Genomic DNA, 18,730 nt, shown 5'->3' on the forward strand with positions numbered 1-18,730 from the left:
AATGTGTGTGATCTATTAAATTTCTAGTATGTTGATCTAAATATAAATTATAATTAAATAAAAATAAATTAATTTATTATCAATTCAATAATTGATTAATTTATATTTGAAAACAAGGTGTATCATCTATTAATGTATCTTGATTTTTTAAATATTAAAAAAAATCATTAGTAGTTTGACTTAATATTCTAGTGACTAGTTTCTCAGTGTAATTAATATCATTTCATCAATAATGTTTTGATTTAACATTAAAGCATGGAATATATTTGTCATGTTAAATCATGTTATATATTCAAATCTCATTTCATCTTAATTAAGAATTTCTTAGTCAATACTATTTGAAAACAGATAAAATATATTTTTTAATTTATCTAGGGTAATGAATCCCCTCTTTACCACTCAAGTATTTTTTTTATTTTAATTTTAAGAATAGTGAAGTGACAAAATTATCTTCAAAATAAAAAAAATATAAATATGGTTCCAAAGGGGTTTTTGTTATTTTTGTTATTTTATTTATTTTTAGGTTGGCATAGGAGTTGTTTGGTAATTTAAAAAAAATAAATACTATAAAAAAACTGTTAATATGTGCAACTCACGTGTTAGCATATACAAGATTGTCCAATGATCAAAATCAATTATTTACAATGATGTTTAGAGTGGTGTATTATCCTTTTTGTATTGGCGAGATGTGTGTTAATGGTAGAGGTGCGATTGGTTTCCAATGATCTTTTTTTTTTCTTTTTTTCCTCTTAACTTAGAAATTCAAGTCAGTCCTTTCAAATATTAATTGTGTCCTCTAGTTTCTATTCTATCCATTTTAATTCTTATTTTTTTTATTAATTGTTTTGCTTTCAATATTTTTTAAAGTTTTTCTTTTAAATTCACACCTAGATATTTTGTTTCATTAAGTTTTTTATCCAATTTAATTCTCATTCTTTTGATTCTTTTTTTTGTGTGTTTTACCTTTTTTTTCCCTCATTATTTTTTCCTTTAATTTTTTTATTCAAGTTTGATCCTTATTCTTTTAATTTTTATTTCCTTATCATTTTGATTTATTTATTTTGAACCCTCAACATTTTATTTCTTTATCAAAAAATGGTTTTCAAATAAAATATAATTTCTTTTATCCCAATCTTATATTGTAGATGATAGTGTTCATTAGATTCTGAACCTGCAATAATCTTGACCACAGTTATCCTGAGCAATATATTGAGGCAATTTCTACCGTGCCCTTTTAGCTCTTTATTAAAGGGGAAATATATTTCCAACATTGTGATTAATTTATACTGCTATATCGAGTCTTTATATCTATTATCAGGCATGGAATTAGAAATTGTCGATGGGAAGCAACACTACTTTATTCCACCCTCTTGATTATTATTTTTGTCCTGTACTTGAAAATTCTTCACATTTTCAATACTAAGTCAATGAGAAATGAAATAGGCTATGAAGTCATCAAGAAAGCAATTGAAAAGCTTGGTCTGTGGCATAAAGAACACATTTCAGCTTATGGAGAAGGGAAAGATCAGGGACTGACCGGATGACACGAAACAGCTGATATTAGTACTTTCAAACGGGTAAGAGGAAAGTGAAACAATTTCCTTGCTGCGACACACAGAAAGATGTCTTGCATTAATTTCGTTACATGTTGTGCGATTGACAGGGTGTTTCTAATCGCAGGCTGCCTTTCATGTTTGCCGCAACACAAAGAAAGAAGGAAAGGGGTGCTTTGAGGACAGAAGGCATGCTTCGAACATGGATCCATATGTTGTGACTTCCATGATTGCACAAAACCACCATCCTTCGGAAGCCAAGAGACCATCAACCAGCCCCTCATGAAATATTGTTTTTAGTAGTCTGTCCAAGGAACCGTAGAAAGATCTCTGTCATCAGGATGGATATCCTTCAGTTTGTTTCCCTTTGTGTTTGAAGCAGCAACCGATGTTATTGCTTTGCTTGCTTACCTTATGATTCTGCATTTTGTGTCGAATAATGTAAGGCTTACTTCCCGGCTATGGGTTTAGAAGATTTTACTTTGATGAAATGCAGATCACATCTAAAGTTGTGACAGGGCTTTATCTTCGTCTAAAGTAAACTACATGTTGGTTTGTAAAGGTTTAAATTTCTTCGAGATCAATGCACTTTGATAAGAGCATGAAACGTAGATGGTTAGGTTTTCCTTCTCTTTTCTTAATTTTATAGCCCCCAAGGACCTATAAAATACACTAGGGCATAATATGATTTATCTAACTTGAAATCTCGTAGCTATTTGTCCCTTGAACCCATGGTGGTTATAGAAAGAATGTCACAAGACTTGCCAAATGCCGATGAATCAATCAGATGCTGACCATTATGAATGTGAGGATATCCCTAGAGTTAAGGAAAGATGGTAAGAAGGATTCCATTATGAATGTGCGAACCATGCAGTGTCTTTATTTATTGCAACTTTTACCTCCATACAAATGAATAATAAAGACATTCAGTCCTTGTCTTTCAAGGGTTTTAACTAGACAGCTGAAAACAAAGGCAAAAACGCGAAGTTTTCTTCTAAATACATTGTTTACAACATACACTGAATCATCAATCATGGTGTAAATGTGATTCTGATGAAACACAATGAGTGCAAAAATGTAATGCCTATTACCAAAACAGATTACATAAAATCGAAGTCATCAAGAGCATCATAGGGATTAACCACCAAGTCATCATCAGGCTTATCAACATGAAGCTGTTTTTTCTTCCCAGCTGCAAGGAATGAATAAAAAGCAAGGTGTTATATTCATCAACATTCTAAATGGTAAAATCTTCAGTACAACTGGTGAGAATTCAGTATCTGGTGGTTGCATATGGGTTTCCTCAAAAAGAGTAATGAAATCGTAGCAGAAGGTGCATGTACAACAGGAGTACTGAAAATTTCACCTTTTCTGAACCAATGATTCCATTTAACTAGCTTTTCAAAATCTACGACTCAAAAGAAACATGAGTTTCAAAATGTCTAAGAATCTTAAAGATGCTTAGTATGAAAAATAAGTGGAATATACCTTGCTTCTTTTTGCTAGCGTTGGCTTCTTTCTCAGCTTTTATCTTTTCATTTGCAATTGCACTCACAGAAGCCGAAACTTCTTTGGCATCTGCAGCTTTCAAGGCAGTCATGGACAGTCTCATTATTGCCTTAAGTAAACCGATATAATGGTAACTTTTCTGCATTAGAGAATGTTTTTTTTTTCGGCCAGGTCAAAAACTACACCAGCCTTTTATTATCAACATACTAAAGCTAACTCAACACACCTCAAATGAGCGAAGCTTATGTGAAATAAGCTCTGCATATTCCAAGAAGTCACTTTCAGATTTTGGTATGAAACTATCAACCGATTTCTCATCACCTTTCTTAGCAAACAGTTCTGTAGTGGATCTGAAATCAGCTTCTTCCACCAGCCTATAATTGAGTAAATCTTTAAGAAACCATTGCTTAAAGGAAAAGGCAAACAAAAAACTTATAAACTGAAACAAGTCAAAACAAAACATGCCTCCTGCAAAATTGCCTGAAAATTTTCAGCACGTAGAACTACAAATCAACATAATTAAAATCATGCTGCCAAACAACATTTAACCAAACCCAACATGATCAGAACAAAACCTCAAGGACACTATTAGTTGAAACAGGTTTTGTTAAGAAATCATACTAAAATAATAACAAAAAAAAAAAAAAAATCATCATCTAAATGGTTAAGCACTGATAAAATTTTATTTTTTTCATATATTTGTAAAGCAGCAAAAAGACATAGGCAGCCAATCTTCAGTATAGAACAATTAAAAGAGGCAACTCAAGGAAGGTGAAAATCTTATACAAAAGAAACAGCAGCAATAGCTTAGTCCTGACATTCCTCACATTAAAGTTGTAAAAATGCTCAGAGAAACATGAATAATTAAATATACTCTATCATCATAAAAGCCTACTATATTGTTTCCCCATTGCAAAATCATAAACATCTACAATTTGAAGTCTATAAATTGCAGCAGAAGATCTAACACGGTTTCCCTTAGGAGCTAGGTAGATCATTCATGGAGTAGCATGACACTGGAGTTTTTAACTTTTATTCCCACATCCAGATGCTTTGTTTATGTTTAGATTAGCATTTATAAGTAAAGCTATGATTAGATTAGAATTCATTTATTCGTCTTCCATCTATTCCAGTTTAGCAACTTCTTTTTTCCCTTCAGTTGCATCCAATTTGGTACGGGTGGAAAACAATTATCAAATTGTACTTGGATTACTTTTCAGGAGCCATGCCATTTGTAGCAATTATGAAACAGCAAATCAAGGACACATAGGCTAGATGTGATGTATAGAATTCTTATGAATTGTTTGCACTTCCAATTATTAGCAGAAAAAAAAGCTGCATATCGAGTACCTTTGCCAGTGAAGTTTCTCAGCTAGTGGATCTAGTTTCTCTTCCTTTAGCACCTGAACAGTTTTTCCCTTCTTTTCCGTAGACTTTGCTGCGGATTTCTTAGGAGCCTTTTCAGGAGGAGGTTTCACTACTGGTGCCTGATCCAATTCCATAAAGAAATACAACAATTACAGATCAAGCACCACCATATATAAACATGGAATGCAGCACTTCATATTTCTGAAACAGTGGGACTCAAATAAAAAAGTTTATAAGTGCATAAAATAAGCTAAGGTATAATATACATCTGCATCCCATATGTCAGCATCACATCTCTGTACACTTTTCTTAATGAACCCCTGCCTACGAAAATATTATCTTCCATCCCTTCCCAAGCTCCCACTCCGCTTGAACAAAATAGAATGCTCCAAGAGATATGCACATGGTTTTCCAGATTGCATAAAAGCTCCTTCCCAATCATAAATTCCGAGCATTTCTTTTCTAATGAATGCTACCTACATACCTTTACTTGGAAGAAAAACTATTATATGATTGTAGTTTGATACATCATTCATAAGTTCTTATAACAATTTTCCCCAATCACAGCAAGAGAAAACAAAATTAGTTGAATATTTAAGGCAAATTAAACATGCCAGATCAACATTCCATTATTAAATGTGAAAGAAGCCTATCCCTATCAGACCATTTTCCATAACTAGCTGTGGATGTTGTTCCTGGACCTATAATAGCATCCAACATTTTAGGTGACTTTGGTTGAAATTTGAAAGTGATAGATAAAGTATAAAATAATGTGAGATCAAGATTACATTATCAATCATACCGGAGCAGGTTCATCTTCATCCTCCCACGATTCTTTCACATCATCTTCATCAACATCTTCATCATCCCATTTATTTTTAGGCTGCTCTTTTGAAAGGAGAGGTGGAACTTGCACATCCTCTGAAAAAAAGATGTCCCAACTAAATCAGCAAAATAAAAAACATGAACATAGACAGAACTTCATCCAGCAATTTAAGACAGAAAATATTTACATGGAGAAAGAACAAAATATTAAATTCTTTCCAAGACCTTCAGGTATATAGAACCAAAACTACCATCTCTGTTATTTTCTTTTCAACATCTTCAATAAAAAAACCGCAGGCAATGGATGAGGTTCTTAGGAAGCAACGTTTGGTCTAATTACATGGTCCGGGAAAAGCCATAGTGCACAAAGTGAAACCTAAAAGTTACACATCCTCATGAAATGTTTCAATGTGCCACTTGATTCCAGAAACGAATGCAGTTTCAGTGAAGCCCCAGCACATCAGGTGAATTCTTAAATTTACACAATCACCTTTAGTTAGTCTAACAGCTTTGTCTTTCTTCTCATGTAGCTTAGAAAAATATTTCCAAAAACTGCCCTCTATCTATAACGGACAAACATCAAGTCATCTTATATGCGGGGACTATATTCAAGAAGTTTGTATATGAAGCCAATACACATCAGGTGAATTCTTGCATTTACACAAGTTAATTCTTTATTAGTTTAACAGCTTTTTCTTTCTTTCTCATGTACCATGGGGAAATATTTCTGAAATATTACCCTCAGTTTATAATTAACAAACATCAAGTCATCTTAATTTATAATTAACAAACTATATTCAAGAAGTATGCATATAAGTCACTTGAAGGCCTCACAAAAACCCAAATTGTGCAATGGCATGTGCTTACAAAACAAAAACCTAAGCTCTGACTTCAAGATGGGGCAAATACAGCCATAATCTGGACCAGCAGTCCTAAAGATCACCCAACTGGAAACGCTATACACAGTTGAATATTCTCCAAGCACAAACATACACTGATATCTAGTTCAATCTGACGAACCCAAACTAACCCCGACACACTAATGTGAATCCAGCAACTAGAAGTTATCACAGTATCTTTCAAAGCTCAAAACCACACTAGACCAATCAAATTCAAACGGATAGAAGAGCTAAACAAGACTAGAAACCGATAAAATCTCTTACCCCAATCCTCCATCTTCAACTCCTCTTTGCCAAAACAAAATCTGCTACTATCCCACAAATCAAAAGTGCCACCAAGCACAACCAAAGCCATAAACAAATAAGGGTTTATCAGAAACAAAAAAAAAAAACTCAACAGATTTCAAACTCAAAATAATATTACAATCCAATTAACAAAATCCCTTAACTTAAATACAGGGCACATCGCATGAAATCAATAATTGAAAAAAAAAAAATTAATCAACAAAAAAACCATAAAAAAGAAAAACTAAAACTTAATTAAAAAAAAAAAGAAGAAGAAGGAAAATCTAGACCTTATATTTGATTCATCTATACTAATTTCAATTCTAGAAAACCCACAAACAAAAGAACTACAATTTTCTTACAAAAACATAAATGGAGACAGAAAGGCACCTTATAGTAGTGGTTGATTTCTCAATTTCCACTGCTTTCTTGAAGCAAAATTTAAATACAGCAAACAGAACCCTGATAAAAAAAGATCAACATTGATTAAAATTTTTGAGTTTTTCATTGGAAAAAAATACATGGGTTCTGCTCAAAATGGAGAGAAAGATTGATTTACCAAATCAAGTTGGAATCTTGACGGCTTAAGATTGAAAGGGTATTTTAGGTCTTTTGAAGGAGAAGGATGTTTCTAATTCCCCTTTTTTAGCTTTTTATATTCTACTGCTTATAAAGAGGACAGTTCCGCGTTTCAAGTTACAAATTGAGGGATTTTGTTGCCGTTTCGCTTCCTCCGTCTACTTTCCTAGAATTCTCCAGTGGATTTGAACTACAAATGATATTGGACTCAGACTTTACTTAAAACCCAGCCCAGAAAAAATATGATTTTTGTATTATTTTCTTAAACAGTTTATATATCATATTAATAGATTTATTAACTAGTATATTGATATGATGATAGGTTGAATACAGTTGTTACTAGGCCTTACCACTGACAAAAAGAAATAAATTTTTAAGTCGAATACACTACTTAGTTGTTAATACATTGGGTTAGTTAAACTGAGCTTAAGTGAAAAAATAATCAGCATAGCTTTGCTGAGTGCATGATTGAAAAGCTCTAGGTCTCTAATGTAGTTTCCATTTGGTAATATGTATAAAGTGGATAAAGGAATTGGAGTAATATGGTTTAATGCTATTTTGCTGGTAGATTTTGAGTGTAATTTAAAGCTAGGAATAAAATTTACCTTCTGTTGTTGCCTTCTTGTTTTTGTTTCTAAATTGTAACCCAAAATTTGAATGTTCTTGAGGTGACTGTCTGGGTGGCTTGTTACCTTGAATCGGCTATTATGTTCTATGTGAATGCATGGATGTGGTTATCGTCAGCTTTTAACCTTGTACTTGTATGCAACTAATTTGTTCAGTTCATGGTGTCCAATGTGCACACAGTAGTGCTGAAAGTTTATTGCTCTTACTCTCTCACATGCCTGTCCAACACAAAAGCATACCTCGCTTTAGCGTATAAGCAACAGGCTGAGTTGAGTGCCTCTGTGGGATTTTTTATCTGGACATCCTGGGATCTGAGGGAGGGGCACTTGCAGTATTTCTTCTGCTGACAATTTGGAAGATTTTTTAATGGGATCGAGCTGTATGGTTCCCAATATCTGTGAACATGCATCACTTATCCGGGTTTGTGATATCCATCCTTGGCATCCACATGTAGCCCCATGTAAAAAACTAGTTTTGTGGTTTGTTCTTCATTAAGTTTGACATGAATAGCATGTCTAGTGAAGATTATGAACAAGGCTGGATGCGAATTCCAGCATAGCCTTGCCAAGTGGATCTAACTGGATAGCTCTAGGTGTAGAGATTAATCACCTTTTATTGATGATGGCCAATGTAGTACCTTCTGGCATTATTTACCAAGATTTTATATGATTTCTTTGCAATTTGTTGCTGACGGGGATTGATTTAGTAGCTTCACATATCCAAACTTAAATGTAGTCTCTCTCTGGCAGTACTTATTCAGAGGAGCATGAGATAGGAGTGTTTCAGGTTTGATATGATTTTCCAAAGTAGCTTTGCCGGAGGACCTGAATTGAATGGCTATAGGTCTCAATTTTCCTGCTTCCAGTATCCTTATGTTGTGAGCTTACCAGGAGACGAGGCTCGCATGGTATTTTCACCCAGGCAGAGTTCTATGTTTCAGGCAACATATAAAGCTGGTCTCAGTTTGTTTAGTGCAGTAATCTCTTTTGGCTGCTTATGGCACTGCTGGTAGTTCCTTATCTTTGTAGTTAATTTTGATTCTTGTGCACGCAAGAAGCCCTGCTTCATCGTATCATAGATCGAGTGCATTTCACAGGATCTTTCATCTTGTAGTTCTGGGAATTGAAGGGTGGATAATTGCCTTAATTTTGCATCCACGGGAGTTTTTCATCGAGTTATTACATGAAAACAGAATTCCAGCAATGGTTCTGAGTATTTAGGGAGTTACTTAACTAGGTTTAAGATTTGTTGTGAACTGCATCTCTGCAAAAAAGCATGCCTTTCCACATTCATGTTTCATTTGGTTCTGTAGTCTCCAGTGTAGCCTTTTCTCACTGTATTTGTGACAGAAATATGGAAAAGTTGATACGACTTTCAGTACAGCTTTGCCAATTGTGGGAACGATTGAATCGCTCAATATCTCCTCTGTGTTCTCCTTGTATCAGTATTTGTGTTCTTCAGGTGTGCCCAGCAACAGTATTTGTATTCCTTGAGTCCACCATCTGTAAAATATGAAAATGGAGCTCACGACAATAAATCATGCCATCCAAATTTCTGTCGTTCATTTGGATTGATGCGACAGCCGTATTCTCGCTGGAAAATAACACCGTCAGAATTTAATTTAATTTAATGTCGTGAGCACCATCTTCATATCGTACAGATGAAGCATCCATGGTTACTAGGGGAAGGGCTGGAATCTTCGAGGAAAAAAAAAGAAAGATTTAATTATCGGACTTTGTGTGTTGGCTTGGCAGGATTAACGCATGAACGCCTCGTATTTCACGTGTTCACACAGAGCTAGAAAAATTATGTTAGGATTTGATATTAATGTTAAATATACTGTGAAACCTATTTGAGAAAGTAGGGTTATTATTATGAAAAATCTATAACGATTAGAATATAATCAAGTTGCATTATTATTGATAAAAATGATGTAACTCATGTGTTCCTACTATTAATACCACAATCATGTTATGATTTTTGCATTTTATCTTATCATTGATATCTATAAATAAAAGTATTATTTGAGAGCAAAATGAGAGAGAATGTTAAGAGTGAAGAGAGAGAGAGAGCTGCCAAGGGCAATAGTGAGTTGGGAGTTAAGTGTAAGTGGGTGTAATCCTTCTATTCCATATATTTGTTTTGTGTTCTTTCTCTATCTCTAATAATATCAACTCTCTCGTGAATGTAGACGATTTGCCGAACCACGTTAAATATTATGTCAGTGTATTTGGCCTTCTATGAGCAAATATCAGTACATCATTGGTCCGATTGCCCAACAATTAGTATTAGAGCATATGGTTTAAAGTGGTGTTTGATTTTGCTCAAAAATAAAAGTTATCAAAATTATGTTTTGACCATATCACTATGTAGAGAAGGAAGAGACGAAGCCACTGGTGAAAACTGCGTCAAAATCAGACATCGAATATGGCTGCCCGTATCGGCTGAGTGGCTGGCTACGCGTGCCACGGGTCACACACATCTTCTTCTCCCGGATGGGCTGACCCAACCTAAATATTAAATGACCTGATCCATGTGCCAGATTCGGATGATGATGACATCATCATTGTGCCAATATGCATAGGTGGCATGACACATTATCGACTAATCAACATTCACCTCAACATAGTGGGACCCACCTACCACGTCATCAGTCACGAGCCGAAGGACAGGATCCAGTGTAGCTGAGCTGACGTGCAACTGGATCTGAGCTTGAATCTAGGCCGTTTATTAGGTCAAAATTGTTTTGATCATATCTTAACTGTCTGAAGTGCGATTCGGATGATTTCAGACTTGTTTCTAGCTAATTTGATCGTTGCGGATGCAATGGTATGGTCTGAACATTGAGATTGAGATCAGAAATGGTGTTGGTGAATTATTAAAAAGAGATTTTCCGATCAGGAGGCATCTGATCGTCATTATGGTGATCAATGGAGATGAAGAAGAAGAAATCACATATGTTTGCCCAATTACATGTGTTGAACTGCTAAGTGGGGAATTTTAATTGGGACATTCTAGACACCTGATCATGTGGATAATTTGAGGTGGAGAGTGAAATTTGATGAAGACTAATCTTGACGAATCTAAGAACTAGTAGTCTCACCAGATGTTGAGAAATAAGGTATGAAACCAAAATATTCCAGATCACTTACAAAGGAAAGTCGCGACAAAACTAGCAAATGGTTTTATATACGAAAAAACAGTGCGATGGATAGTATATGGCCTAAGAAGTTCTAGCTAGGAGATTGGGTTTTAAGCGGGACTAATGTGACCCCTCCAATCTTTCTTGCAAATTTGCTTGGTGGAAGGATTATCCATATGGTACTATTTTGTATATGTGACAGTATGTTATGAAACTATTGAAGACTAGTAAGATGACGACACAAAGAAATAATTGGGTTTCGTATGAACAAGGATACGATGGAGTGGTGATTTCTTCAAAGAAGTTAGATTCGGTGACTATAATTTCTTGATGGGAGAATTGATGAAGAGCCTCATAATAAAAGAGAAATACAACAAGGGGATAAAAATTGGCACCCTATTTTGACTTGGATAGGTGTTGTGACAGGATGAACTACTGTCAAACATAAGTAAGGAATAAGGAAAATCTAGAGAACAGAAACTACACGAGGGCACACAAAGATTATGCAGGAGTACTCGGAGGATCCAACAAGGTACTGTAATGAGACAACAGGTAGAGTTCCTAGATGAAGCTCAAAGTAGAGACTGTTTGAAGGTTGTACAACATGAAGTCTTTTGTGCTCTTAATGAAGGCAATAGGCGATGACCTTTCCAATGTATTTAAGGATGAAAAGATGAGCTGTTGCAGATACATCTAATTGAGGGGGTGCAAAAGCATATGATAAAAGACGACTTCCTATGATAAAAGGCGAAGATACCAAAGGAAGTTGGTGTAAGTAGAGCTGTCAAGCAAAAAGGTGTAGAAGCTACAAACATAGAAATCGAGATGGACGATTGCGAGGAGTGTATCGCAACTCTCTTTTTCTATGTGATCAGTGACAGTGATCTTTTCCATAGTCCACATGGTGGTAGAGAATTTTTAGAGCTACTTTGAAACATCCTAACTGAAGGAAGATGCAACTGTCTATAAAAGGCGAATACACCTTAGAAAAGGTGTGAGGGCCGTGATAGTTGCCCTAAATCAGACCGCCGCATGATGATGAGCGAAGACACCTCAGGAAAAGGTGTTAGGGTCGTGGAAAGAGTCCAGTTCAAAACACCCCAAAATCGATACGATGGTTAAATATAAAGTAGACAGATGGATAGCCAATGAAGTGGCTATAATGAGTATGAAGACAAATGTCGAATTGACTTTCATGGATATTGCCCCCATGCTAAAAATCAATGAGCTATAAAACATTTGCCTTGGACAATAAGTGAATGACTTGTGCAACATTAAGACACGACTACTATATAAGAGCAGAGGGCATGTGCAGGTTTCTGGAACAAGTTGACTCTCGTCAAGGTGATGAGCTCGGTAATGACATTGTTATACTTAGAGTATAAAGACAGATATGGATCAACTTTTAATGAGCTGCCCCCATTATTAAAGGTAGAAAGCTACCTAAACTCTTGAGACTAAGAGTAGGAGACTCACGGAGAAGTAAGACGTAGATTCTAGGGTAGAATAGAGGGCAGACACAACTCTTGGATGAGTAGACTCTTAGAAGAGTGATGAGCTTGTGATCATATTGAGACACTCAGATAATGACTGTCGCACTTGGAAATAGAAATTTCTGTTTGAGGGGGTGTTGTAAGTCCTGGTGTAAGACTTGATAAATCATTACAGACCAAGCATGGTTGATACACTCGATAGGGAATATTGTGTTCCAGAGACAAGCGTTAATATTTTTCAAATATGATGTGTGAGACTATCTGGTTGAAGTGATCCTTTGGTATGAGCAAGGGTGTGCTTTGGTAACTCTGGTGATTGAAAAGTTTGGCGAGTACCTGTAAACTTGGCCACAGATGCTCTCGGAATGGTAAGCTTAGAAGAGCTGCAAGATGTAAGTTTGTGTTGAAGAAGCAAGAGGAAAATTGCCCATATAAATATCAAAAGGGGGTGATTGTTAGGATTTGTCATTAATGGGCAATATATTGTACAACCTACCCTAAAAAATAGGGTTACCATTGTCAGAAGCCTACAATGATAGGTATGTAGCCAAGTTGCACCACTATTGACAAAAATGGTGAAACCCATGTGTTGCCACCATTAGTGCCACAAATCATGCCATGATTTGTGGATCTTGTCTTACCATTGATGTCTATAAATAGAGGCATTGTTTAAGAGCAAAACGAGAGAGTGTGTTAAGAGTGAAGAGAGAAAGAGAGAGCTGTCATGGGCAGCAGCTCTGCTGTTATTGCAACTGTGAGCTGGGAGTTGAGTGTGAGTGGGTGTAATCTTCTTCTTCCATGTATTTATTTTGTGCTCTTTTTTTTTTATCTCTAATAATATCGACTCTTCCATAGATGTAGGCGATTTACCGAACCATGTTAAATATTGTGTCAATGTATTTAGTTTCCTATGAGCAAATATCAGTACATCACTAGTCCAATCGCCTAACAAATTAGTAGCCATGAAACATGTTAAGTTTTTGTGACTAATAATAGCATGTGTAAAGGAGATCCCAGGAAACAATATCAAGCAATAAACTTTCATCGATAAAATGGTGGATCTTGGATTTAAATCATAGATAAGGTAGGTTGCCTTAAGTAACTTAAATGTATGTTTTTTATAAATTCTAAAATATAACATTGTTTCCGGTTTATTTTATTGTTCAATATAAATCAAGTCATAAATTAGTAATTTATCAAACTATATATTTCAAATTATTAAAAAACCTAACCTGATTTAAAAATTAACTAAATTCAAGATTTAAGTTCTAAATAAAATATATTAACTTGAGTCAATCTAATATTAAAAAAAATTAAAATAATGTTATTTTAAAAATATTTAAAATTCTTTTTATTAATCTGATCAAATCTTAAATCAACGATTTACATATTACGGGCCTCATCACAGTATTTCAAATAATGAAGTATGTCCTTAGGCAACCCTTTTAATCTTATTTTATATTTTTTGAAATAAGGATACTTTTTTAAGAGAAATTTCTTAATTAAAAAGTTGAGGAACAACTTTGTAAGGATAGAAATTTAAAAAGATATCATTTTGGATTTTGACTTCAGTCAACGTAATATTGTAAAACCTAGTTTAGTTTACCTTGAACGGATATCTAGACATCCGTTTTGAAATTCCCTATTCTCAAATAACATGCTCTGTTCGAGCTAAGGTAATTTTTTTCCTTTTTTTTTTTTGTTCAAATGTCATAGATTTTGAAGAGATCATTGATATTGAGTTATTAGTCGCATTAACATTCTAATCTCCCATGGTTGGGATAGAAGTAGACTCCAGCAAGAAAAGAATTCCTGGATGGGATATATAGAAGTAGTCTTCAAATTAAATTGTATATAAGTAAGGAATTATTTTGGACACCATGGAAGCCACCCATATATTCCAAAGAAAAGCCTGTAGGGCACAAGGATTTTGTTTGTTTTCGGTCAACATTCTCGTGAATGAATCCTGAGTTTTTTTTATGGCTGGAAGCTGTTGATCAACATCATATGATGGGAACACATTTACTATTTGAATATGAGTGTTCAATTTGCTCCTTTTTCCAAGGTGAGAAACAAATCTACCAAATCATATAAAATCTAAGTTATGAATTGGACAAATTAATCTAAATTAATACAAGTCATTTTAAAATTTTAAACAAATCACAATAATATCTAAAATAACTTAAAAAATTAAACTAAATTTTAATTGAGTTAACTCTTATCTAATTTAATTTAAAATAAACTAAATCCCACGTCAATAAGTTATTGAATTAACATATTGATTAGTCAAGTTCTTAATTAATTAGTGGATTGTTGGGTTTAATAACTATTGTATAATTGATATACAATTGATCAACCCTTGTTTTTAGCAAATAATATTTTGGTTTTGAAGATGATATATATGAAATTAAATTCATTTCAAAGAGAACGTTTTGCTAAATTCAAGTACTACGTTCATGAAAAACGTTTAGATAATGTTTCTTGGGAAATCAGAACTCAAGTATGAGATGGCCATCTCACATTTTATATTCCATGATTAATTTTCTTCAATAAGAACAGAAAAGACCTCTCCCCCTCCCCTCGTTTCACATTTCTAGGACAAAAAGATTTCGAAAATGCAAAGAGCTGTGGGTTTGGAACTGAAAAAAATTAAATCATAGAAAAAGCTGTGTCCTTCAATTACTCCAAATTTAAAGAATGATCAGTAAATTCTCAAGTCTCAACAACCTTGATATTGTTTTCTTCGGCTTTATGAAATATATAGGCCTTCGATTTCATTAAAAAAGAAGAAACAAAGAAAGAAAATGACACAGGACTTTATTGATCCTACACAGGTCCACGGCTGTGGACTCAGTTCGTGTCCCATGCTTCCCTGTTGCTGTGGATTTAATTACTTTGAATGGTCGCTTGCTTTTCAGCTGACCAAAAAGTTTGAAAGATTTGAGGAAGAAAGCATTTTGAAAGAAATATCTCTTTCAATATCTTGTAGCACCTCACATAATCATATCCTAGTAAATTTGTACAAATTAAGAATCTCACATATTTGACCGATAATCTTCTTGTTTTTAATTAAAATCATATTTAAAAATATATAATTATACATAAAATACATTAGTGACGGCCTATACTTAGTAGTAAATCATTAATAATTATTTAGTGCGATTTATTTATGAATAATTCAAGATAACTTTTATGCTTAGAAACCATATGGTGTTTAGTTATATGTTTATTATTTTTTAAATGAGTTTATATTATTTATTTCAAAAAAATCATATCATCTGTGTAACCATATGGTGTCCTTACATTTTTGTTTTAAGGGTGCTACCAGTTTTATTCGGAGTTAGTGGCTACTCCTGATAAATGTACTTATCAAAGATTAAGCTTGTATTTTTATTTTTATAGAGATATAACAATATCTTAATCACTAGTTTAATAAATAAAATTACTACATTTGAATTTAATGACAAAGAATACAGAATTTCTCTCGACCAATTAAGTTTCGAAGAATTGCAATTGGATCCTTATGAGCTGCAGAAGAGCAAGCATGCCCTGCCTAGCTCAAACAAGAACATAGGTTCTATTTCTTTCTTCTGTTTTTTATGGGGAAAAAAACAATTCTGAGTTTGATATGTCTCTAATGATTGTCAACTTGCATCAAGAGAAAGCCAAAGCTAGGGTTGTTAAACAGATTTGATATTCATATATGATACAACCATGCAAGTACGTACGAATGATGGTTGGTGTCAGCTTCGTAAAATATTTCTTGTTTCCTTCGTTTTATTTTTAAACTATAGTATTTATTAAATATTATCCATTGACTTCTCATACAACTTTTTAATTAAAAATGGGATTCATAATTAATATATTTTAGTGCCACTAGTTTGGTCTTTCCTTGACTAACATGGCGTTAACTAGCTGTTTATTCAACTCAAATCTTGAGATTGAATCGAATAAAAACTGTTTATTTCATATAATATTGATGAATATAGTAAAATTAGAGGTAATAATTAAAAGTAAACAAAAATTATGTATTGTGAGATATCGGGAAGTAATAAACTATGATTTTAAATAGATAGCCTCTCTGAACTTAAAAAAAGAAGACCAATATTAAAATGAAAACAAAATATTAATATAAGAGAAGCCTACGTAGTTGTTATATTTTATTTTTCATTGGAAAATGATATATAGAAGAAATCACGTTCACTAAGCTTAATAAAATTACGTATTAAATCACCCTGTGCACATCATTTTTCATTTTTTAATTAAATATGGAATTCGTAGTTCAAAGGCGAGATAGAGCAAGAACTTGTTCATGGCCCTGAGCATATCCTGTTACTTCTGTATTGACTCGACCGGAAGCTGAAGGTTGGCTGTGTCCAGTAATTTTGTTGCTTGGCAATATCTCAGTGACAACAAAATTCTGCGCCAAAGCCCTTAACTGGAACTTCTGAATTTTTCCTGTTGAGGTTTTTGGTAACTCAGCCATGAATTCCACTCTCTTTGGAACCGTAAAATGGGGAAGGTTTTTCTTGCAGTAAGCGATAATATCAGATTCTTTGACATCGTTCGTGTCTCCGTTGGAGTTCTTTTTCACTGAGATGAATGCACAAGGACTTTCTCCCCATTTAGGATGTGGCATGGCCACCACAGCTGCTTCCAGGACTCTTGGATGTCTGTAGAGTACAGACTCCAATTCTACACTGCTGATATTTTCACCACCAGAAATTATCACATCTTTCGACCTGTCCTTGATTTCCAGGTAACCATCAGGATGAATGACACCAACATCTCCAGTAGCAAACCATCCATTCCTGAAGGCCTTGGAAGTTGCCGCAGGATCCTTGAAGTAACCTTTCATGATGCTGCTTCCTCTCAGGACAATCTCCCCCATTGTCTTTCCATCACGCGGCACGCTAACCATGGTGTCCAAGTCCTTGACGTCTGCATCAGCAAGAGTCAGTATGCTAATCCCTTGCCTCGCCTTGAGTTTTGCCTGATCCTGCTGTGGAAGCTTGTTCCACTTTTTCTGCCATTCACAAACAAGTGCTGGCCCAGTAGCCTCGGTAAGACCATAGGCATGCGTCACGTGGAATCCGAGACGTTCGATCTTTTGGAGCAACGAGGCTGGTGGGGGTGCGCCTCCTGTGAGTATTTCAACCGGGGAAGTGATTTCGCGGCGCTCATGAGGCCTGGCCTCAAGCAGAACGTTGAAAACAATTGGTGCACAGCACATGTGAGTCACCGCATGTTCGGCAATGTTATGGTACATGTCTTGAGCACTGGTGTTGCGTATGCAAACGTTGGTTCCGCCTCGTGCCGCGACACCCCAAGTGAATGTCCAGCCATTGCAATGGAACATAGGGAGAGACCATAGATAAACAGGTGCATTTCCCATTTCCCATCCAAGAATTAGGCTAAGAGAGCTAAGATAAGCACCTCTGTGACTATACACAACTCCTTTCGGAGCAGATGTTGTTCCTGATGTATAATTCAAGGCTATAGGATCCCATTCATCTTGAACTAGCTCACCAGTGTATCCTGGATTGCCCCTCTGGACAAGCTGTTCATACTCCAGCTGGCCGAACTGGACACCGGTAGGTGTGTCGATGTCGTCAATGCAAGCAATAATTGATGGTACAGCGCCATCCAGGAAACTAAGGGCCTTACTTGCTAACTCCTTGTATTGGTAATCCACAAAGAAAACCTTAGCCCCTGAATGGCTAAGAATGGTGGCTATATTCTTAGCATCTAGCCTTGTGTTGATAGTATTAAGAACTGCTCCAGCCATAGGCACAGCAAAATGCATCTCATATACTGCAGGAATGTTTGGAGCCAACACGGACACCTACATAAGCAGGAGAAAAAATTAAAAATGATGATACGTTTGATACATCTAAAACTGGAGAAAGAATTCAACGAATAAAGCTTGGTGAACGTACGACATCGTTTTTTCCGACGTTAAGGGACCGGAGGGAATCTGCAAGGCGGCAGCAACGTTCATATGTTTGACTCCATGTGAAGCGGGTGCCCTCATAGATAACAGAGGTACGGTTGGCATAAACAGCATTAGCTCTCTTCAAGAAAGTTATGGGGGTGAGAGGAACATAATTTGCATCGCATTTTAGTAGTTTATCCATTGTTGGAGCTGGGAGTATTTGGATAGTCTTGCTCGAAGATATGGGAAGAGAGGAGGAGAGTGTTTTGTGGAGTTTTTGATGGACTTGAAGATGTGCGAGTGGGGGGGTTTAAATTAGCAAGGGCTCGAACATGAAGGTGGCCGGTGGCTATGGAGAAATTATTATATGGATTTGATGCTAATATTTTATCCTTTTTTTAATAAAAAACATTGGGTGTTGATATGAGCAATTACGAACCTGGTAAAAGAAATAGTTTAAGAAACTCAATTATAAAATATTAGAATTTCGATTTTTTTTTCTCGTGAAAACAAAA

General features: G+C 35.1%; 2 protein-coding genes and 1 long non-coding RNA gene across 7 annotated transcripts; 1 reads left to right on the top strand and 2 right to left on the bottom strand.

Annotated features, from left to right (window-relative positions):
- Positions 1 to 1,535: 1,535 nt before the first annotated feature.
- Positions 1,536 to 2,114, top strand: LOC105135221 (uncharacterized). Its single transcript, XR_844141.1, has 2 exons — positions 1,536 to 1,577; positions 1,664 to 2,114. It is a non-coding gene; the product is annotated as an uncharacterized LOC105135221 (long non-coding RNA).
- Positions 2,115 to 2,407: 293 nt separating this feature from the next.
- Positions 2,408 to 7,134, bottom strand: LOC105135222 (eukaryotic translation initiation factor 3 subunit J-like). 5 transcript variants are annotated; one of them, XM_011040003.1, is made up of 8 exons: positions 6,999 to 7,134; positions 6,830 to 6,901; positions 6,419 to 6,459; positions 5,233 to 5,351; positions 4,413 to 4,549; positions 3,289 to 3,436; positions 3,042 to 3,201; positions 2,408 to 2,745 (listed from the first exon to the last, which is right to left on the bottom strand). In XM_011040003.1, exons 3-8 carry the CDS (start codon positions 6,429 to 6,431, stop codon positions 2,654 to 2,656), a joined length of 669 nt encoding a protein of 222 aa, XP_011038305.1. In that variant the 5' UTR covers positions 6,432 to 6,459; positions 6,830 to 6,901; positions 6,999 to 7,134; the 3' UTR covers positions 2,408 to 2,653. The 5 variants fall into 5 exon arrangements, with proteins under 5 accessions (XP_011038305.1, XP_011038306.1, XP_011038304.1 ...); XM_011040004.1 differs by having other exon boundaries at positions 6,419 to 6,465; XM_011040002.1 differs by having other exon boundaries at positions 6,419 to 6,491; positions 6,999 to 7,133.
- Positions 7,135 to 16,423: 9,289 nt separating this feature from the next.
- LOC105135224 (butyrate--CoA ligase AAE11, peroxisomal-like) lies at positions 16,424 to 18,527 on the bottom strand. Its single transcript, XM_011040007.1, has 2 exons — positions 18,220 to 18,527; positions 16,424 to 18,125 (listed from the first exon to the last, which is right to left on the bottom strand). Exons 1-2 carry the CDS (start codon positions 18,415 to 18,417, stop codon positions 16,563 to 16,565), a joined length of 1,761 nt encoding a protein of 586 aa, XP_011038309.1. The 5' UTR covers positions 18,418 to 18,527; the 3' UTR covers positions 16,424 to 16,562.
- Between the last annotated feature and the right edge of the window lie 203 nt (positions 18,528 to 18,730).

The sequence above is a fragment of the Populus euphratica genome, unplaced genomic scaffold (genome assembly GCF_000495115.2).
Source record: "Populus euphratica unplaced genomic scaffold, PopEup_1.0 scaffold72.1, whole genome shotgun sequence".
Lineage (NCBI taxonomy): Eukaryota > Viridiplantae > Streptophyta > Magnoliopsida > Malpighiales > Salicaceae > Populus > Populus euphratica.

What these genes read in the sequence shown, in the direction of transcription:
- LOC105135222 (XM_011040003.1), bottom strand. An exon ending in GAGAAACTTCACTGGCAAAG is followed by an intron (nt 3,437 to 4,412) that starts GTACTCGATATG and finishes ACTCAATTATAG; the next exon opens with GCTGGTGGAAGAAGCTGATT. An exon ending in CGCTAGCAAAAAGAAGCAAG is followed by an intron (nt 2,746 to 3,041) that starts GTATATTCCACT and finishes CATTCCTTGCAG; the next exon opens with CTGGGAAGAAAAAACAGCTT.
- LOC105135224 (XM_011040007.1), bottom strand. Translation starts at nt 18,417, where the DNA reads ATGGATAAACTACTAAAATGCGATGCAAATTATGTTCCTCTCACCCCC. An exon ending in ACGTCGGAAAAAACGATGTC is followed by an intron (nt 18,126 to 18,219) that starts GTACGTTCACCA and finishes CTGCTTATGTAG; the next exon opens with GTGTCCGTGTTGGCTCCAAA.